The sequence below is a fragment of the Calliopsis andreniformis genome, chromosome 10 (assembly GCF_051401765.1).
Source record: "Calliopsis andreniformis isolate RMS-2024a chromosome 10, iyCalAndr_principal, whole genome shotgun sequence".
NCBI lineage: Eukaryota > Metazoa > Arthropoda > Insecta > Hymenoptera > Andrenidae > Calliopsis > Calliopsis andreniformis.
The window spans coordinates 14,575,056-14,597,071 of NC_135071.1; the positions used below are offsets into that span (position 1 = coordinate 14,575,056).

The 22,016-nt window shown below is 36.0% G+C and overlaps 4 protein-coding genes and 1 long non-coding RNA gene across 9 annotated transcripts; 2 read left to right on the forward strand and 3 right to left on the reverse strand.

Annotated features, from left to right (window-relative positions):
- Positions 1-45: 45 nt before the first annotated feature.
- Positions 46-1,177, reverse strand: LOC143185302 (uncharacterized). Its single transcript, XM_076388230.1, has 4 exons — positions 1,015-1,177; positions 623-933; positions 289-538; positions 46-198 (listed from the first exon to the last, which is right to left on the reverse strand). The coding sequence occupies exons 1-4, from the start codon at positions 1,083-1,085 to the stop codon at positions 156-158; spliced, it is 675 nt and encodes a 224-aa protein (XP_076244345.1). The 5' UTR covers positions 1,086-1,177; the 3' UTR covers positions 46-155.
- A 137-nt stretch (positions 1,178-1,314) lies between these two features.
- Positions 1,315-5,895, reverse strand: Faf2 (Fas-associated factor 2). Of its 2 annotated transcripts, XM_076388221.1 has the most exons (9): positions 5,511-5,895; positions 5,289-5,440; positions 5,118-5,198; positions 4,524-4,749; positions 4,263-4,449; positions 4,017-4,190; positions 3,836-3,931; positions 3,434-3,746; positions 1,315-3,357 (listed from the first exon to the last, which is right to left on the reverse strand). In XM_076388221.1, the coding sequence occupies exons 2-9, from the start codon at positions 5,349-5,351 to the stop codon at positions 3,193-3,195; spliced, it is 1,305 nt and encodes a 434-aa protein (XP_076244336.1). In that variant the 5' UTR covers positions 5,352-5,440; positions 5,511-5,895; the 3' UTR covers positions 1,315-3,192. The 2 variants fall into 2 exon arrangements, with proteins under 2 accessions (XP_076244336.1, XP_076244335.1); XM_076388220.1 differs by having other exon boundaries at positions 5,289-5,895.
- Positions 5,823-6,629, forward strand: LOC143185304 (uncharacterized). The gene is made up of 3 exons (XR_013002891.1): positions 5,823-5,938; positions 6,110-6,219; positions 6,602-6,629. It is a non-coding gene; the product is annotated as an uncharacterized LOC143185304 (long non-coding RNA).
- Positions 6,630-7,135: 506 nt separating this feature from the next.
- Hacl (2-hydroxyacyl-CoA lyase) lies at positions 7,136-12,136 on the reverse strand. The gene is made up of 12 exons (XM_076388211.1): positions 12,002-12,136; positions 10,209-10,350; positions 10,040-10,124; positions 9,308-9,489; positions 9,055-9,231; positions 8,706-8,947; positions 8,360-8,545; positions 8,215-8,290; positions 7,891-8,128; positions 7,721-7,828; positions 7,478-7,601; positions 7,136-7,409 (listed from the first exon to the last, which is right to left on the reverse strand). The coding sequence occupies exons 1-12, from the start codon at positions 12,044-12,046 to the stop codon at positions 7,314-7,316; spliced, it is 1,701 nt and encodes a 566-aa protein (XP_076244326.1). The 5' UTR covers positions 12,047-12,136; the 3' UTR covers positions 7,136-7,313.
- On the forward strand, positions 7,959-21,874 carry LOC143185297 (putative inorganic phosphate cotransporter). 4 transcript variants are annotated; one of them, XM_076388214.1, is made up of 8 exons: positions 7,959-8,059; positions 8,726-8,878; positions 8,983-9,972; positions 10,043-11,117; positions 18,430-19,276; positions 19,351-19,670; positions 19,745-19,989; positions 21,199-21,874. In XM_076388214.1, exons 4-8 carry the CDS (start codon positions 11,063-11,065, stop codon positions 21,346-21,348), a joined length of 1,617 nt encoding a protein of 538 aa, XP_076244329.1. In that variant the 5' UTR covers positions 7,959-8,059; positions 8,726-8,878; positions 8,983-9,972; positions 10,043-11,062; the 3' UTR covers positions 21,349-21,874. The 4 variants fall into 4 exon arrangements, with proteins under 4 accessions (XP_076244329.1, XP_076244330.1, XP_076244328.1 ...); XM_076388215.1 differs by lacking the exons at positions 7,959-8,059; positions 8,726-8,878 and having other exon boundaries at positions 8,884-9,993; positions 10,930-11,117; XM_076388213.1 differs by lacking the exons at positions 7,959-8,059; positions 8,726-8,878 and having other exon boundaries at positions 8,884-9,972.
- The last annotated feature ends 142 nt before the right edge of the window (positions 21,875-22,016 follow it).

Consider the following 22,016-nt stretch of genomic DNA (forward strand, 5'->3'; position numbering starts at 1 on the left):
GTTAATTAATTTATAGAATCGATTATTCTTAAATATTTTAAGAAATCTACAGCTCTGCATATTGACAAAAAAATCTGATATTAATTTACAATCAATTTTATTTATTACATCTTAAAATTTCATTATTAGGTTTTGATTATTTATTATTGTCGTCTTCATTGAAATGTATTTTCAGACGATGAAGGAACATTCTCTGGACTGTAATAACAAATAGAAAGATTTATAACTCAATGAGTTAAGAATCTAGATAAAATAGAATTCTCAATTACATCAGAACAATTGTTTTACGTTTTGTTCGCTAACGATTCATCGATCTTGTCCTTATCAGTCTCCAACAATTTTTGCTTGGCTGCATTTTCCTTTAGCTTTTCTTTTAGAATCAGATTGTATATTTGACTGGTATTCAAACGAGAATAGGGTGAAGTAGAGCTTCTTTCGATGGAACTCTTCAATGACTCGAATATATTCTCTTGCCCCTCTTGTTTAGTAGCTCTGATTGTATCATTTTCTGGTGTTCCCAGTTCCAGAGGTCTCGTGGCTATAAAAATAAGTAACAAAAATTGCTTCAAAATGATTGAACTCTTCCTACATTAAAACTAGTTTGATACTAGTTACAGCTTACCAGGTAATCCAAAAGCTTTGTCCCTGTCTTCTGAGAGTATATTCTCGAACGAGTACCGAGGCGGATTCAAACTTCTTGCTTTGCTTCCAGCTTCCCCGAGAATTGCATCCGATAATCTTTCTTTGTTGTTAAACGTTGCTCTTGGTGTTGGATGTTCTCCATGCTCCGTCCTCTCGTTGGCAGCAATCGGAGGACTTTCAGTCACAACATTCTCGAGATCGCTGTTTAATGACGTCTCAATCGCTGGTCTACGAATCAATCCATTGTATAGAGATAGGGAACAGCAAACCGATGATCGTAGCCAATCATTTCTACGACCAAAGAATGTGTAGCTTGCTAAACTCTTATTTGACCTAGAAATTTAGATTAAGCGGAAAGAGTAATTTACTTACAAACACCTAGCGTGCAACAGTCCAAAAATAAGAAATAACGTAGCCACCACAGCTACCAAATAAATAAACATTTTTAATGTTTATATGAGCAGTATGTTGCCTCAGTTGGTCATTTTGCCAATTGACAAAAGCTCTCGACAAATGATGATTGACACGGTCTACTATGATCCGTGAAAATACAAAACAACAGCGATTTACATAAAATAAAACATGCGTGAACGTAGCGAAGTGAAAGCAGTAATAGATGATTTATATACAATTTATAGAATACTATTTCTTGGAAAAGTAAATTAAAAATCGTGTAGGAACCTATCATTTATTAATATGTAGTAACCACAAATAAATAAAGCCTGTGCTTTGTAAGTTTAGACATGCCTGAAAATGCGCTATCGTATGATTTATACAAAAATAACGACACACATATTGAAACTTAAGTATTTGTAAAACTTATTGTCAAACGAATGAAATAATTAAATAACTAAACGAAACGAAATGAATGGGAAGTAATGACTTTGATCAATCTTTCCATTGCGTTTTAACTAGATGTGCTTGCATCTGATGCTTGGTATTAGTATTAGAATTATAAGAAATAAAAGATTTACTGTTTACGAACCACTTAGATGTAATACAAAGTAGTATGTCCTAATAAATTATTTACGAACACTACATTTATATTTTGAAATATATTTATTTAGGCATTAGATAACAAAAAAAGTAGCAATATCCAGCATCAGACACTAGCTAGAATCAATGTCTGAGCATTCTATTTATATACAGAAGAGTATCCAAAGGAAAATAAAGATGTATCAAAACTAGATCACAAAATGTGTACAAAAGTTTTACATTTAATCAAATAACAAATCTGCTGCATTGCACAGATAGTGTTTGTTTTTTTATCAAACGGTTTATATATGCATATGTATATGTATATATGTATGTATAAATGCTATGAATTGCTCTTGAATATACCATTCTACAGAACATTCAGAAGGAGCAATATAAATTCGTGAGTGACGCTTATCTTTTGTTCCTTTGTTTGTGTATAGAAAAATCAAAGTATAGAAAAGAACAAAAATTAACGAATGTTTTAAGGAAATATTTTAGAAAGATAATCGTTTCATCTCCAAAACCCCAACATTTAGAAACTAATAATAATGTATATGTAAATCAATTTCCTTAGAACTCACAGATAAAACAAGAAAAGTTCATTGAACATCCCATGGCAACCACTCTTTTTTTCGAGACAATATACTTTAAAATATATATGCGTAAAACAACGTTTAATTTAAATTTTAATGACAAAATATCGAAAGACATCGTTTAACTAAAGAAAATTATTTTCATTGTTACGTGTATGTTGATAAAATAGCGATGTACAAAAAGAATCTAATTATCCTCTAAGAGAAACTATTATCAGTTCACTTCTTTCTGATACAGAAATTTGTTCCCGAACATAATCGGTTGTTAGACAAATCTAATACGAAAACGCTTTCTCGCTAACATATCGTGGCATTTTTAAGACCGACTAAAACTGCGTAGACGACAAAGTGTGAAAGGAACCATATTTCTTAGAAAATTTACCACCTTTTATATTTAAAGTACAGATTTAAAACAACGCAACATTATCATATCTTTCTTCTTAATCCCTGGAAAACGTTAAACTACATATTAAATCTGTGCTTTAACTATAATATTTGCAACTGCTCGTTTATCTATTTTATAAATTACTTTACATTTCTTATTCAGCTTATGACAAGATTGGTTTAAGCTAAAAAGTATTCAGACAAATATAATAAACGTTTGGTTTACAGCTTTCGTGAAATTGTATTTATATATATGTTCCTTTTCAGTTTCTAAAACAAAATCTGTTCTTTCCTATTTAATGTGTATTTCAGTGAGCGTATTATTCACAGTACATGATAAATGTATCTATACAGAAGCTGCAACGTAACAGACGGTCTTTTGATTCTGTTCTTTTTCTCTGATATATTTTATGAATTTGTTCTAACTGCACTCCCATTATCTGACTACGCTTCACGTTAAATACTCGAATGTATCAAATATATATATATTATATATATATATTATCTTTTGATAAATGTCTCTTACGATAGTATCATTTTTCCCGCGGAATGATACTTAAACACAAAGAATGCAGTACTGAAAAATCAATAGAGGTTAATCATCTAAGTCATTAACATGTAGAACTTCTCTGTGAGTTAATCCGGCAGCTGATAATGTTGAAATTTCTCTGCAGGGGTACAGAATTCTTCTTGGATAACTTGTAGTTATTTCAAAATTCGCTGGTGAATCAGGTTGACTGAATATCCAATGATATACATCCTAACGAAATTTTAATAATATTAACGATATTAATAATATTTTATAATTGACACATTTAAGAAATAATCAAATTTACCTCTATTGTGTCAGACATGAGGAAGCGCCTTATCACTGTTCTCTGTCCAAGTTTGATTTGAAGATGACACGCATGAGGATGACTAGCCTCTGGTTCATGAGGTACTTTACGAATTGTAAGTTCTTTTTCACGACGAATGCGCTGAATTTCTAATTCTTGTGCATTTAATTGTTCCTTCTTCCTAGCCTCTTGCTCCTCTCGTGCTCTTCGTTCTTCTTCTCTTCTGCGATCCTTTTCTTGATCTGCACGTAGCGACTCCTCGTATGCTTGATCTTGTTGTTGACGTAAAGATTGCGCAGCACTACGTTCTGCTCTGTATATTAAGAATATTACATATGTAATGAGTTTTAGTGTTTAATACATTCATAAGTGAAATCAAATTCTGTATAATTTTCCACTCACCTTTCCTGACGTGCTTGTATTAAATTGATTTCGTTGTGATCTATAGTTGTTTGTAATCGAGATATTAAATCGGTGGGAGATGGTGTGCCCTCTATCCTGTAATAACAACGCGTGTAAATTTTGATTTTTATTCGTTTAAAAGTTACGCGATAAAATGAAAAAATTAAATTTCATTAGTTACCGGTCAACTATTGTCATTCTGTTGTCTTTCAAAACAATAATGGCCAAAAAAGGATAAGAGCCAGGTTTAAGAGCCTCCGCTACTTTGTAACCTTCCCCAGATTGTACATTACATGCCCAAAACAGAGTGCGTGTATTTATATACCGAATTACTTCTGTATTACCTAATGTATTCCTGTAGAAAAGAAATTGATTTCACATCTTCGTATACATATATTTCAGATTTAAATGAGCAAATAAAAATTACCTGCACCACTGATCTATGTCTTGAGCCTCATCCTTATGTAAATAAACTAGTAAAAATCGTAACTCCTGTTTCGCATCAGAAAGAGCCTGGCTGTAGGAGCCTTGATAAAAAACAGGATGACTACTACCATACCGTTCTTTGTAAGATCGGATAAAATTAATTACATCTTCTACAGGATCAGAGGATACTTGAAACATAATTGATAAATAAGTTATTTAATAAATTAAAATTTTGACTAATTCTTATAGAACAGAAACTTACCAGGTCTAGCATTTCCTCTAAATATTGAAAGAACTAGTTGTAGGATACTAATCACTCTTTCATAACAGAGTGAAAAGATATACCATAAATAACTACCACTGCCACTAGAGCTTCCAGAATAATGAAAGTATATCCTAGAACTACTGTCGTCAACAACTTGTGGTGGTCGTGATCGTGAATCTTGTGCATACATTGATGGTCGTCCTTCATATAAATTCAGTTGTTCCTAGAAAAATAGAACTTTTTTGAAGAATAAATGAAAAAAATGCTACCCTATTTAACAAGCTTCATCAGTTTATCACATAATTTATTTCATAAGTGCACTTGTGCACCTGTAAAGTGCAGTTGCAATCTTTCTTAAATGGAATTCTATAATTTCTTTTGTGTAATTTGATTGGTACCAAGAATATAAGATCATTTTATCCTGTCGTATGGGAGCATAATGTTTTTCTTAAATGGTACAAAATTATTCTATGAACTACATTTGAAACAGAGCTGTAACCTAGCCCAGTTGCTAGAATCATCCAATATGCTTGTAGTCAATTACAATTTTCTATCGATGTAATCAAAGAATCTAGAAAAAGAGAAATCTACCTGAACAGCGACCTCCAAATTCCAATTATGCCTTTGTAAAACGTCTCTACAAATGGATAGGTCTTCGATGCCAGTCAGATCCTGAAAGCATCGCAGTGATATAGTTGCACAGTGACACCAAACACTGAACTTGAAACAGGAGGATATATAGAACATGAAACAATGATTCACCTGGAATTGGAGGATCTTCTCGGTCTGATCACCGCTCAGTTCGTTCAACGCGAAATCTGCCATGACAATATAAAATATCGACAAACGACCAGAAAAAATCCTCAACGATCGTTTAGTCAGGCGATTCCACGGCACGATATCGAATTCATCAGCTGATAAAAAAATCAGTCACCAGAGCGAAATTACGATGAAACTGCGCAAGCATTTGAAGCGTGATTATACCAAAAGGATTAACCTCAAGCGTCCACGGCTTCCAATTTACGGGCCTCTGTGCATTATAGTCACGATACGTTTTGTTTCATTCTTCGATTCCCTGCTCAATGTTTTCGGTGTCATGACTTTTTTTACGGTAATTTACAGTTTCAAGGTTCCTATTTCATGCGGCACGATTTTAAGTGACGTCAACTGCATACATTGGTGAAACGATAGTCAACAGTTTCTTACGTGTCGCGATTGGTAGAACGTTATTTCTACTAGCAACCGCGGGTCCCTGACCCAATTAATTGGGACAGTTTTTCCACAGAATCGACGCGGGAAAATTTTACACGATTTTCGTGCAACTGTATTTACATTCAACGAAATATCGTGAATCGATGCAACTTGGTACGAAAGGTTGTCAAACGTATGGTTGGCAAAGTCGCTATCGTCGTGTGAGTCATGCCGTGTGTAGTCGCCTGCCACGATCGTCTAGTCTACTGAAAACGCATGTGGAATCAATTCTATATATTATTTGTTTAAGTTAAAAGAATGGCCAATGAAAATATAGCACTCAATGGGTTCGAACCTGTAATTTCTTAAACGCCATTTGATTTTGTTTATAGAGAAACGTCATTGGTTACAACGTAATTGGACGTGCATTTGATTCGTGTGTGTTTAGGTAGTCGCGCTATACGCCAGCTGCTTTTTGAATATTCTGTTTTGCTGAAACAAGGTATGTTTCAAAGACAAATTGTTTATACAAGATGTCTCAAGAGTCTTATAATATGTAGCGAGAGGAATAAAGAATTCTAGTTAATATAAATCTTAGAATCGATACTTATAATGTAAAATGTAAAATGTAAAACTTTGATTTTTTGTTTAGAAATTACATTTTGTATAGAAATGGGTTAGGGACTTACATTTATTAAGCACTGTTTTTTCCTTGCACTGAGAGATAAAGCTTCTAATGATTTGGTTCTTTTTTTGCAACATTTTTGGTACAAATATTTAAATTTGATTTCATCTGTTTTATTATTTTTCTAAATTTTCACTGTTTATATTATCTTTATAAAAAAAGCCACAAACTTTTCATATCATATACTATGTGCTTTTAGATACATTACAGATTACACCTGTTGCTACGAATATTATTTGTGAATCTGAAATTTTTGAATGAACATGACGGAAACCAGTCAAGAATATGATATCAAAGTTGAAATTCAGAAAAAACTACTTTCTATTAATCATCTAGTATTAGAAATGTAAGTTTTGCACATTTCTCCTGTTGTAATATTTTTTTCTACAAGTTGATTTAGTTTAATGACAACATGGTATTAAATACGTTTTTCACATAAAAATGAATAATGAATAAAACAAGTTCATTTTTTTTCCTAAGACAAAATGAGCTAAATACAATTAATGGGCTCATAAATGGACACCTTCAGACAGCAATAACTGATGCAAATACAATATTAACTACAATAGCTGAAAATATGGGCATAGATGTTGAAAATATTTTAAGTAATATTGAAAATGAAAACGAATTGCCATCTAACTTAAGGACTATTCTTTCTCCTGCTGATTTTCAAGAAAGAATAATAAACTGTTTGAGTAATATATCTAACAAGAACTTACACGATTAATTACTTTATCCATATGTTTTGCATTTATTAAGAAAATAGAATTGGATATTTTTTATACAAAAAATAAAATAAGCATACAAAATATTATATCTTCCTTTCACCTCAGTGTTATACCTAAATGAACACCATTATGTATATTTCCTCCCCACTACTGGTATTACATTTAATGTCATTTCTTACAATGTTAAAGTTTTGATTCTGTTAACCAATTGAATTTTTGTTCTTTACGATCAGCCTGAGGATTAATCATAATATTTATCATGCTCGGGGCATCAGTTACCTACAAGAAACATTTTTTAATAGTAACAGAAATACAACACTGAGCTTTGAACACAGAGTTACACTCACTTTAAGAGATGATTTTATGGCCTGTTGTATATCTTGCACGGTCGTGCAAAAGTGGCCTTTATGACCGAACATTTCCAGCATTTTTTCATAACGCGTTTCGGACGTTAAAGAATACGGTGGCGTTCTAAAAATTGATATAGATATTTTTTAATTTTTCCTCTTTCAGGTCAGATTAAATGGAATACCCTGTATGTACAATATATTGCATATATCTGTAAATATTTATTATATTATGAGACTTACACTTGTGTAGGTTCTCCTGAAGCTTGTATTTGTCTGAAAGTTTCATTATCTAACCCACCATAAATACCATTATTATTTACAATAATAATGATGATAGGCAATTTATACCTGCAATATAGAATGTTATTACAAATATAATCTTGGTTTTGTACATTTACTGATTTTAATACCTAAACATTGTTTCGATTTCCATTCCAGAGAATCCAAATGCGCTGTCTCCTTCCACGCAAAATACTCTTTTCTTAGGTGCATTGGTCTTACAATACAAAGCAGCTGCGATGGCAAAACCTAAACCCACCCCCATGGTGCCGAAAGTTGCGGCATCTAATCTATGACGCGGTTCGTTGTTCAATAAAATCGTCTTCCCAATGTCCATCGTATTGGCCCCCTCTGAACAAATGATGGAATCTAAAAGAAGATATTTCTCCATTAACTTTCTGCATTCGTTTTAAAGTTATCCACGTTAATTTACATAGAAAAGTGTAAATACAAACCTGGCGGAATAACATCTTGAATATGTTTAAAAACAGTATAATAATTTAAGGGTACAGAAGTATCCATCGCCATTCTCTGCAGAAACATAGAAAAAAAAATAAGCCAGTGTACTAGTTGTTTATAATCCGAAAATTCAATGCTTACGTTAACCATTGTTTTATTGTGGTTCGACTTAGCTAAAAGGTCCTTCCACCAGGGACTACTCCTACCAACGGACCATTTTCGCGCTTTTAGAATGGTAATCAAAGATTCCACAGCCGTCGATACATCAGACTGAATTGCAACTGCTGATTGAACAGAGTTGTGCAGTTCTTCGGGGCATAAATCAATCTAAAACAATATTATTTATTTTATTTATTTGCGATTAATCCTTGCCTTTAGATTTAGGATGGCTTTCACTCTTTTACTTTCAGTCTTATAATCTAAAATCTAAAGTAACATTAGCTTTCTATTTATTTATGTCAGTCATTTCATAAAACAAATGCAATACCTGTATTATTTTAACGTTAGATTGATAACGTGGCGGGCGGCCGAAATGGAGCATCCAATTCAGTCTAGCGCCGAGTAACAAAATAACGTCGCTCTGTTGCAATGCGAATGTTCTCGCGCTAGAAACGCATCGTTCATCCGTGTCTGGAACGACTCCTTTCCCCATTGGCGTTGGTAAGAAAGGAATATCTGTTAAATGCACGAGGCTACGAACCTCTGCTTCCGCTCTGCCATAAGCGGCTCCTGTAATGTAATTCAAAGAAAAAAGTAATTTTCAGCATTTCGAACTCATTACTACCTAATCTATACTATCATTATGATATCATCAGAGCCACTTCACGAAAGTGTACCTTTCCCAACAATGACTAGAGGCTTCCTTGCTTGTACGAGCAAAGTGGCTGCCTGCTCGACTAATCGTTGATCAGGATATACGAGCGGCGGTGGCGGGCAAGGGTTTACTTTGTATATTCTATCTTCATCCACCGATTGGGTTAGTATAGTGGCTGGTAAGTCCAAGTATGCAGCGCCTAGAAGTAGCATTAACGATGAAGAACTCTGAAAAAGTTTCGTACCGCCGAAGTCAACTGCAGAAAATAAATATACCTGGGCGACCGTAAGTAGAAAGACGAACAGCCTTTTCTACGTGGAGCGGAATGAGCGTTGCCTGCGGGGGTCTGGCAGCGTATTTACAATAGGGTTTACTGGCTTCTACCTGTGGCCATTCCTGAAAACCACCAATACCCTCGTGATCCTGAGGACACGACCCGCCAATTACTATAAGTGGCCTATATAAAAATTTACATCCTTGAGTTTCTATTAACATTGGAATAAAGATAAGTAATAATGTTTATTCCAAAAATGTCCCACGAAATTTATAACATGGTTCTATATAGGCTGGAGTCCGAAATTAGCTGAGGCTGCTAAAATTGCTGAATAGTATATACACCCTGTAATACAGTATATACAACTTTAGCAATATTAACAATTTTAGCTGAATTTCGGATTGCAGTCATAGCTCTCATATTTTTGAGTCGTTAGATATAGTTAATATGGGACATGATTGCATAATCATTACCTAACATGTTGATTTTTTTTTAATAATAGGGCACAATAAATACGAACACGGTTACATAATAAATCATAATCGTTTGATATAAGATTACTATCTTCGTAAGAGATGGAGGATACCTAGATTAACGTGAGTGTATCGAGTGCATTCACAATAGAAATAAGTTTCCACGCGGCATGCTGTATCAATGGAAGTTCTAGTACGTGTTTTTGTTTATAAGGTAAATAAACTTTTAATTAATAATATTAAATATAAATAACGCTCACCAGCAATTCACTTGAGCATTGGCCATACCACCGATAACGTGAAGCAACCCTGGACCGGAAACGCATAGGACTGCCGCTGGTTTCCCTAGTAACGAAGAAAAAAGAATATTAAAAATTTATATCAATAAAAAAATATAAGAAATTCTCAATTTTGTGTACATAAACTTACTCGTTAGGTATCCATAAGCTTGAGCGGCATAACACGCTGCCTGCTCGTTTCTAAATCCTAAATATTGCAAACCTGCAGCTTGCATGCAGAGAGCTAAATCGATTACAGGATGTCCCATAATTCCGAAAACATATTCGACGCCCTGATTTAAACATAAAAAAGAAATAAGAAAATAAGTGCTGAAACATTTTTGAGAAACTTCAAATTCCATAAAAAATAGTATTTTTTAATGATAATATAATTTTTTCCGAATAAAAGAAAAATTTGACACAATAAAAATAATAAAACAGATATATACAAATATGGTGGAATAGTATATAGAAATGATAAAACGATAAAATACAAGTATGTGTATAGTGTGCATCTGTAGATGTATAATGCACGCATTTTTCTCGCAGCTTTATTAGGGTAGTCGTGCGATCAGAGGTCACCAAATGTGATAAACGCGCTAAAGACAGTCTTAAATTAAGAATGCAGTATCTGCTGTTACAATTTATACAAAACTATAAATTATGCTCGTGTACCCACTTTTTCGGCCATTATTAATGAATGAAAATTCAGGGCAAACGGAAGGTTAATTATATCGATGGAAATAAACAATCGCTTGAACTTGATATTAAACGTTCGAGGGCCTTTGTGAGCGCATCATTGTCATGTGTATTCATTATCAGGGAAGCTATCCCATTGTTCTGAGAAAATAAATTTACTTTAAACGTTGCAGGGGAAGAGAGTAGACACTTCTTACGACGACACGTGCACTTGAAAACTATCTGCATGCATTTTTACAACTTCCAATAAATCAGGAAAGTGAATTAACGACAATTAAACGAAACGTGCGACAAACTTTGAACAGCATGTTTCGTGGTTACGACGAAGAGCGTGTTCCCCTTATAAGAAGATCGGTAAAACGTAAGTGTTATTATTTTTATCGTGATTGCTAACGTACGAATTATGGCTCAACATTTTAAATAAAACAAATGCTTATTATGTGAAGTAGTTTTATTTATTTGAATAAAAAGAAAGTACAAAACATAAAAGGTTTGTTTCGATCTACGTACGTACATCGATAAAATTATTCAACAGAAAAAATTGATCTATATAATAACAGTACTGACGTATTTCCTTAATTCATCACCATGAAATTCTCTTAAAATTTTTCTTGAATACTGATGAGACAGAAAATTTACGACTTTTATATTTACTTCTTGTTAAAGATGCAGAAGATACAGACGTATCTTAGAAATATTTTATATAAAAGAGTTAGTATAAATTACTGATTTTTCCGATAATTTGACAATGTTTGATTCGAAATTTTAAAATGAGGCGTTTTATTTCTTCTTTGTTAACAAGTTTTGTTTTCGCAAACATGCCAAGAGTAATGTCGAACGCGATAAATATTTCAAAGTACTCTGAAATTACTTAAACTGCAATACTGCATATTTTATTATGTTTGTCATTAATGATAAGATAAGACTTGTGAACACAGTATATGTAAATATAACATATTCTTATATCTGTAACTATACATACATATGTATTCTATGTTTGCATATACATTTAGGAATAGAAATATATATATGCACTGAAAAAACTGAACAAAAAGTAATAACGAAGAAGTAATAAATGTTTTTGTATCAAACTGAGAGTGTATATTACGATGACAACAAGAAGTAGCTAAGTATTATCAGTTGATAAGTCTATACGTAACATAACCTTAAAAGTGGTACTTTAGCATCGAATTATTGAAAAAGGAGAAAAAGTAGTAAAAGTAGAAAAACGAGAAAATTCGCTACCTGCTCTTTCAGGGACTCCGCGGCTATTTGATTTCCAGTCTTCATATTTCATGTAACTTCACTAATAACAGTAACAAAACATTACACGACAACAGTTTCAAGCAAACTGTGCAAAAGACGATCGCAGATCGCACGTTCCTCCACCTTCATCGTTTACCCGCTGGACTTTGGATTCCATAAAAAATACCCGTCACGATTCTCAATTGATATTTTTTATCTGCCAATAAATGTTTATATTAATTTAAAGAAGTCGTACCTTATTAAGGACACTTTTTGAAATGACAATGAGAAAATGTATTATCACATTTATTCGAACGATCCATACGTCCAATATATTTCTTTTTTATTTTAAATACCTAGGTACCTATTTTTCACAATTTATAACATTTTTATTATGGTTCGTACAAAAATATTTGTTGTTTCAAAAAAAAAGAAAAATATGATCACTGATTTAATAACACTATATGTATGTCATATGTAACGTACATAAAAGTCGTTTTTGTTTACATGCTTGATTTTGAATGCCACCGAAGAATCATTATCCTAGAAAAGAAATTTGTACCTCCAATCTTTGGGACACCCAAAAGCCAACGCACCTTCAGATGTTTCAGAATTTAGAATTCCATACTTCTATTTAACACGTTCGTCGCCCAGCGCAATTTGGTTTTTCAGCGGGCCCAACTGAAAATCCTATGAACTTCAACAAGAACAGCTTCATTCACATTTGGGTGATGGGGCCCCACGAAAGTATACGCCGTCACCCAGGTATGGGTGACGTGCAACGAACGTGTTACGACGAAAACAACCTTGACATTATGTCAACGTCATCACTTGCAGTTTTCAGAAGACGCTATTTAGAAGAAAAGATCATTTTTAACTTGAACTTTTAGAGAACGAGGAAAAACAGTTATCGTATTATGTCTACTTTTTTTGGATGAAAAATATCGTCCAGGGCATCGTGAACTTAATAATTATACATGCATACATGTTCAGTAAGAAGGGTGGTTAAGGAACAACAGGCTATTGTAGTTGCATTTCAGTAATGAATTCAGAGAAATGCGGGTTTACTGCGACCGAGGACACGATGCCTAAGCCAGGTCAATTCCTAAATCTCGTACTCTTTGAAAAGCTCGTACCTGCAGAGGTATCTTCGGCAGAGGATAGCACAGTTTGGAAGTATTGACTTGCCAGTTACCTATACTAAGAAAGAGAGGCGAAATTGCGAACAGTCAAACGCTTAGCAAGGAAAAAAGGAAACTGACCAAACCAGGATCATTCTGCCTACGTCAGATCTCCGATTTATTTCGTTAAATATGTAACGCTATATTATTATTTATTCAAGTGATCGACTACTGGGTACTGATAGAGTACTGAGTCAATTACTTTATACGAGGAATGTAATTTTTGAGAGGATTTCATAAAACAGAACTGCGTGATCTAGGCTGGCCTAGTAGGCCTAGTAGCCAAAGCCAAAGTAATAATATTTACGATATCTCCGACATCCCTACCACTGTTGCCGGCTCACCATTGACCACTGTCATTCTCTGGTGGCTACCTCACCGTCGCTTTAGGTGAAAGTGGAATTAAAATATGATAACCAAGCGTGGCTAATGTGTCGTCAGTGATTTTTATTCTAATTTTTATTTCGTTAATTTTGAGAATTTTCAAATAAATATTTCAGGGAATATGGCTGAAGGATAGTAACTACGTAAAATGTGATCGGGTATAAATATTCTTGAGAAATCGATTTCTTTTTATCCATTTAAGTTGGTGTATGTAGCCACTTAAAAGAGTAAAGCCCATTGCAATAGTCCCCTCTGGGATTTTCCTTAATTCTTGAGCGATCTTGTGTTATGGGATTAGCTGGCACGCGACAATATGTAAATGAGTACAAAAAATTGTTTTTACCACTGAACTTGTTACGAATCTCAGTCTCAAATCATGACTCACTGTGATTTAAAGGTACACAGACAGATAATTTACTCTGGTATTGTCGGAGGATATTGAGATTATCGTAATTGACTTTTCTTTTTCTTTTAATATTGGAATGTCTTTCTTGTTTGGGAAGAAAACTGAACAGTATCAGTCCACGGGTGAGGAAATACCAATCCAAGATCACTTTTCTTCCTTTCTAACACTGTTTCTTGTACATCAAATGTATCATTTTATGGTACATTTATTCTGATATCACGGAGTTGAATTTTATCGAAAATTAATATTAAAAAAAGTTCAATATTCTTACTTTACATTAATTCACCTATTTCTTATGTTGATTGCATTAATATAATTATATTTGCAAGTATAATGTCTAGTTAATGTAAGTGGTTGACAAATTTTCAATTTTTAACGAATTTCCTTCCGTGGCTACTATAGAAAAATTTATTTGAATCGTTGCTCCTATGGGATCATCATTTTACTCGTAACTCTGTCATTCGATAAATGAATTTAGTCATTGTATTCGTGTCTAATACCTATCCCCTAAAAATATCCCACATGTTTGGAAACACCTTGTACAACGACTTCCAGTGTCTTCAACCGCTCGACAAGGATATTCGCGTTTACTTCTCAAGGTTTCAGAGGTACACACGAATCGATTGTTTTGTTCTTTCTCTTATGTACAATTTCGGAGAAAAAATAATGCAAATTTCGGTATACGCTTAAATTTTGAATATTAAAGGCACAAGTAGTATTCGATTAGGAGAACTCGAAAATGCAAAGCATTGTCGGGGCACAAGCCAACGCAGGGTTCGAAAGAGCTCCGAAATTTCTGTTCGGCACGTAACGCCGAGCTTGAAAATATATTCAGGTAGCTTGGCCCATTGAATGAGTCTATACATAGGACTGTCCATTTACTTGAGCCGAAGGATTTTGCCAGGAAATGCGCGGTTTATTGCCGAAGGGTACGGAATGGTACTAAGACGACCTAACGGTTAAAGTGCATAATTATTTTTCGGAGAGGACAGCCCCTGCAATTTGTGCAAACTGGCTACCTGAGGTACTTCACAGTTTGCTTGGACAAGCGCGAAATATTCTAATCAACGAGCCTGAGCGAAATTATACCCTGACCCTGTTGGAATAATGCATATTTTCAGAGTTCTAGTAACATCATTTGAAGATTTCAAATGAAATGATTTGAATTTCACAAATATAAAGATTTGAAAAGCGATGAGTACTTAGACTGTGCACTTTTACGCATTTATGAGAGATTTCAGTATGTACAAAAATGTAGAATCTGTATAGTATGAAAAGATCTAGAAATTATCGAAAGATAAATACACTTTGTGATACTTGAAAAGTGAAACATGTCTTTAATTAGGTTCCATTTTTCTAATTTTGTGTATGAAAATATAAATCAGCAGTCTAGTGATAAGTAAGGGATTCTCGAAAGGAGGCGTCGGTTTTATTACCAAACGTAAACATCACAGTAACTACTTCAAATTAGAATGATATTCGAAATTGAAACAACGTTCGGTATAAAATGTAAATAAAATTGAACATCTCCTTTTCAATTTCCTCTACTTGTCGCCGCGGACGTACACAGTATGGGTACAGTTTCCTGTTTCAGTTAACAATGTGACTGACACACACGAAACTTGTTATTAGTAACTGCGTTTCATATCGATTAGCGAAAGTTTACCGATACCAAAGACAATGCTGTCTTTGTATAACAGTAATTGCATCGGTGTACAGTGAATTCGATTCAATTCCCATTCATATTTTAATATTTTGCAATTATTATTTATTTCGAATCCTTGCATTGCAGCTTAAAATGGCTTCCAGTTTTGCGAAATGAATAAAACTTCTTACTTCCTAAATCTACACAAATAAATTTATTATGAAAACTTAGAGAGTAAACAATTGAAGCGCTAACGAGGCGTTTCGTTTTCCACCAGCGAGGCAACATCAGTTCGCCAGAAGATGCATTCACTCTAATCACAGCCTTTCGTTTTTCGATGTCAACGTGCTGAAACGCAAATTTGTTATCTTGAACAGCTGAGCTGCTTTGCTGGATTCTTTAGCGGTTCCGTGTCGTAATGCCACGAAAATCTGACCTCGAAATTTCGCTGCAACTACCTGCATTTCCATTGCAGCCCGCAAGTCGTGGAATTACGTAAATCGCCAGCGAATTATTGAAAATTAAGGAAGCCGCGCTCCGCGATGTCAAATCAGAAGCGAGCAAAGCAAATGACAATAGCGAACGATTCCTCTCTACTATTTCGTGTTTTGTGTTAGACGTGATTTCTTCAGTAGTGACGTATTTGATACTTGTTCAAGTTTCATTCATAATATATGGGCGTTTTTTAAATACAATATTTACATGTCATTTGCATACGATCTCGTGATTGAATACAAGTTACCAAGAAAAAGGAGAATTATTTGTCTTTCTTTCATTTCATCAATAAAAAATAGGAGAAATTGAAAATATAATTCAATAACTGCTTCTCAGAATTATAAAATCTGTTTGTAGAGTTCAAATCGTACGTTGAACTCTTAGGATTTAAAGGAAACCTAAATGGTGATATATAAAAAGTGTAACGACTACCATAAATATTCCACGAAAACAGGTGTCCTCTTTCTCGCTGAGTTCAAACGGAATTTTTTTCAAAACAGAAAATAAATAAATAAATAACTATCTGCTTCGATCCTTAATTTCAACGAATAACTGCAGATATCTGCATAAGTAAAAGAAATTTTGCATTTCGTCGAATTTGAGGTTCTTGAACGGAAATGACCCGTGGCAAACTTTAGGTCTCGGCGTCCTTTCCTATTTCAAGGAAGGGATGTACCTGGTGTCCCCACTTCCTGCCCCTAGCCGACACCTTAAATAGCCGAGCTGGATAACCGATGTCATCAGTCACTCCTTCAACTTATTCGGGTTCGCGTCGTTTCGAAGTTTCTGAAAACAATCGATCATTAGAAGTCCTCCGGCAGTTCCAAGGAAAGATGTCTTGAAGAACGGTCCTCCGCGCCAGGATCTTTTCTTCTGCTACGTGTTCTGTGAATCCCTCGTCCAGATCGAAGCAGAATGTACCCACAGTATTACAAGCACATCTACAGGCAGATCTTTTCACGTGAGTTCAATTCCTCTAATCGATCGTCCTCGATAAAAAAGAAAAATTCGTTTGAAATTTCTTTGAACGGACCATTCGCTGCTAACAGTCCAGGCATTGGAGCTATTTACGTGGAACGTTCAGTAATTCCTATTCGATTTTCTACGGTTGTCGAAATCGACGAGTGTTGTGATGTTTCGCATAGTTCCCGCAATTCTCGGCATAGTTTTCGATTCATACCCGTTATTCAACCGCGTTGCCACGCCGATCGGTTATATCGCTTAGCTAATTTTCGGTTGAGGATCCGCTATCGTGTCATGAACGTTACTCGTTCAAATTCGTCAACGCTTATAACACTTTTTTTCCCCCAACGTCCTTCAAATGGTTCGCTGTGACAGTTAAACGACTGAAACTTCGCGCCTCCAGTTATCTTCTTCACATAAAAGTGAATTCTTAAAGCGCAGTAAAGTGTCGGTTGCATCGTCGTTCGAAGGAAGAATTCGATCGATAACGATTTCGTAAATATCAGTACACGGTGGCATTAGTTTGTAAATAAGGCGAGGAATGGTGGGAAAGTGGTCGAGAACTTTCTTTGGAAATCGCTCTGTGTCGTGGCTAGGAGTATAATAAAAGGAAAGTTCTAAATAATTGAAAAGCTGGTCCGTAACATCCACCGTCTGTTCGTGTCTCCCTTTGCACGCAAAATCGTATCACGCATATATCGAAAAAGAAAAGACGCGGCTTATGAAACTCTCTTGATCATTTACCAGCCGCGATGTACGTTCCATTTTAATGTTAAACGAAAACGAAAGGCGCCTTTGCGTATTTTCCTCGTGTGAATCCATGAATCCAAGCAATCGTGCCAGGAGTATCAAGTTAATCATTTAGGTAAACGCTTCCTCCTCGCAAGTTTCAATTTAAAGATTGATATTCTGTTTCCTGCTCCGCCCAAAAAATTAGGTAGCTTTACAGTTAGGTAATCCATCAGCGAACTGAAGATGTAGATAGAATCATTAAAACTAGACAAACACCGAGCAATCATAGTTGGCATGGCAATCTGTCGCCTTCTTCCCGTCAATCATTATCCCATCAGTTTCAGTTTTTCGTCGGCGATATTTTCCTCGATATCTAATATTTCTCCTAAGATCGATGGGGCAAAGCGTGTCTGGTGTCTCTGACATTTTCACGGGTTCGAATTCGCTAACGTGGAAACTGTTGAGTAAGTCGAGCCAGCAGCGTAAACAGGAAGACAATTCCGATCCTCCGACAGTTGAACCAGTTTCACCGCACAAACGCTTCATTAGGAGTTGCTCCATTGACGAGAGAGTGTCACAGTTCGCCGATCATCGAACTCACCGATCCCATTTTTTTCCGCAGGATGGATCCCCTCGCGAGTGCTGATCTGCCTGATGATGTTCACGGCCTGTTGGACCAATTACATGTGCCGTTTGCAAATGCCAATCCTGGCGGTGCCGATGATCAAGGCCGTGGCTGGTAATGCCTCGGGAGGTGCCTGCGCGCAACAGGGCGTCTCCAGGGCGCGTCGAGCGCTCTCTTTGATAGACCCAGGGGCCTTCCTGGAGGACTTCATCCTGGAGGAGAGACTGAAGAAAATGGAGCAGGAGATAGTCCACGGAGCAGCGAACATCCGCTTGCCTAGGGATGCCAACGATCCAGATGTTCGTCCTGCAGATGCACCTATATCGTTGGTCAATGGTCTGCCCTTCAACTGGGAGCCAGGCATTCGGGGGCAACTGATAGCAGCTTACAGTTATGGAAACGTTCCTGGAAACTTCCTGGGTGGTATAATGGCTCTGCGATGGGGTCCTAAGAAAGCGATCCTCTGGACGTCTATTGTGGCAGCTTTGGTGTCGCTGTTAAGTCCTATCTTCGCTCAGATACACTGGGGTGTTCTTCTCTTCTCGAGAATAATCATTGGCTTCACTGGAGGAGTGACCTTCCCAGCGTGTCACACTCTGGTCGCCAGGTGGTCGCCTCCGCATGAAAAAGCAAGGTTCGTTTGGTCCCTGCTGGGAGGCACCTTTGGTACTATCTTCACGTACCCCATGGTGGCTGCGATCGCTGAAACTCTGAAATGGGAGAACGGTTGGTACATTCCGTCGTTGCTTATGCTGGTGTGGATAGCATTCTGGGCTCTCCTCGCGTATGACTCGCCTGCAGAGCATCCTGGTATTAGCGACGAAGAGAAGGAGTACATTCTAACGTGAGTTGATGTGACTTCTTATATTTTGTTAATTGAAAAGAGAATTTTAAAAGTATCTTCTATCTATGTTTTAGGTCGCAAGCAGGAACAGTGACGGCAAAGAAACCTTCGCTAAAGGAGACACCGTTGAAGGCGATCTTCACTTCGGTGCCTTTTATCAGTTTGATTTTCTGCCACTTCGGGAACATCTTCCTCCTATTCTTCTATCAGAATGGCATGATGTTGTACCTGACAAAAGCTTTGGGATTCCATCTCACGAAGGGTGGCGTGGCCGCGAGTTTTCCTTGGGCTGGGAGGATGTTCTTCGGGTTCTTTTTCAGCTGGGCTGGTGATACATTAAAGCACAAAGAGATCATTTCCATTACTGTTCTACGCAAGGGAGCCACAGTGTTCTGTAAGTAGTCTAACTTGAGCCCTCTTTTGTGAAATACCTGTTCATGAGACTGATGAACTTTTCTGTGCTTCCAGCTCACTTTATACCAGGCATTTTCCTCATCCTGGTTGGCTACGTCGGATGTGACCTAGTCCTCGCGAACGTGTTCCTAGTTCTGGCGCTAGGCTTCAATGGGGCAGCCAGCATCTCTAACTTATCTAACAATCAGGATCTCTCGCCAAACTATGCTGGATTCCTCTATGGTGTTATGAATACAATTGGTTGCGCATCTGGCATAGTCATTCCGCCTCTGGTCGAGGAGATCGCTGGGAAGTACGGGGTAAGTTTTCTTTTTGCGCGCTTCACACTTCGCGATGTCCATTTCATCGAGTTCATTCGCTGCATTCACTGCTTTGTCACTTGCGAAACGATACATATTTTTGTGGGGAAATCGCGGGTCGAAGCATTCGCATGAATTATATAATTTTTTGTTTGCGCGCTCGTCGTAGTGATATAGCGCTAGGTATCTTGTTACAGCTTATTACATGTGAAGGTGCTCTTGGCATACTCGAGAACTCAGTCCAGCCTTGTACTCTGTTGCGTAACTCATAGTACGGGCAGTACTGGGGAATTGTGTATGCGATGCATCCAAAATCAATTGGCGTTCGTGATTTCACTAACGCTATGGTTCCACGCACGCGTGTCCTATTTTAGAATTTTTATTTGACGATTTGTTACCTATTAACTCTGTGCTTTTGTGACAATATAATATGTCGATCTGCGTTACGAAAAATAGCAAAAGTAGCATATTTGTTTTACGAAAATTAGTATATTTCGACTATCCAAGAGAAAGAATACATTTCACCTTTTCTTACATATAGCGTGTTTCTACTTTGACACGAGAAGCAATCTATTTCACAGTTTCACCACAAAGATCACATTTGGATGTTTGATAGCACATAACATGCTTTTATTCACACCAAATCATACAAATTTCTTTATGTCATATTTTGGGACAAATTGAGAACAAATGTTTTCTTTTTCGTGAGAGACAAATGAGACATGCTACTTTTCGTAGCGCGTGTCGATGTAGTGCCCATTAATTCCCATCACACAGCTACTAATCACAGTGTCAATATCAATGAAGCAAACATGTCAGACTAAGGAGCCTGTCTTGCTAACCATCGCACTCATATTATTATTTGTCGAGTGGTGATGACGACTCGTGGGTACTACTTGTCTCTATATCATGAAACCTATAGTACGAGAAGTACCTACAAGTCGCATCATCCGTGATCGCTACACCGTTCCATGTACACTATCATTCAGCGTTTCATCATTGTCATCGTCTTAACAACTGTATATATGGGTATGTGTGTCATCAATACATCCAGTGGGAGATTTTACAATTCATCCATTGCTTTGTGTAAGTGGCTTCGCTAACGTAACATTGCTTTGTCTTGTTTACACTGAGCTTTTAATAATTACATTCTGTTTCTATACATTTTTACAGCGAATTACTTTCATTGATATTTTTTTTCTATCGTAGAACCCTATAGAGAAGTGGCAAATATTGTTCTGGATCGGTGCAGGAGTCTGTATATTCTGCATGATTGTTTTCCTAGTCGGCGGCAGTGGAGATATACAACCGTGGAACGAAGTTAAATCGGGCGACGCGGAAGGAGGCGAGAGAAAGTAACGATTTGAGGAGCTACAAAGTTTTACAAATGCTATGTATGCGGTTCGTCAAGTGACGGTGATTTTGGAACGAGAATACTCTAGGAAAGTAGTTGCGTTTTAAACTTTCACTTTGAATAGAAGTTGGTTTTACTATAGAATCTTTGTAAGTTGACAAATAATATCTTGACGACATGGAAGAGATTGTAAATATTTTAGAATCGTTAAGTATATACGCGTTACACAATGTGTCTCTCAAATAAGAATCCGTGAAATTATAGTACAAGACGTTCATCGTACAATCGCGCACGAAAAAGTTTGTATGTCCATTGGAATTCTCTTTTATACATGATTTAGAATGATAGAATGTGATATTTGAGTGTTTCGTTATTGAATAAATATATTTAAATCATAGTAACAATTTCTGTCTTCATTCCGTAATCATATGTGCAGGCAACGTACTAGCGAAAATATGTGATATGAATGAAATTATTTATGCCGAAAAATGTAAAGTATTTATGTGCATAATCAAAATGTTCTGCATGCTATCCTGTGCAATATTTATTTCGAATAAATCAGTCATATTATGTAAATAACATAAATGCATTACATCACTCGTTTTCCTTAACCTGTTAATCGCGGAATTTTGTTCAATTCGTTTCACGATCGGGACTTTTGCTTTCCTTTGCA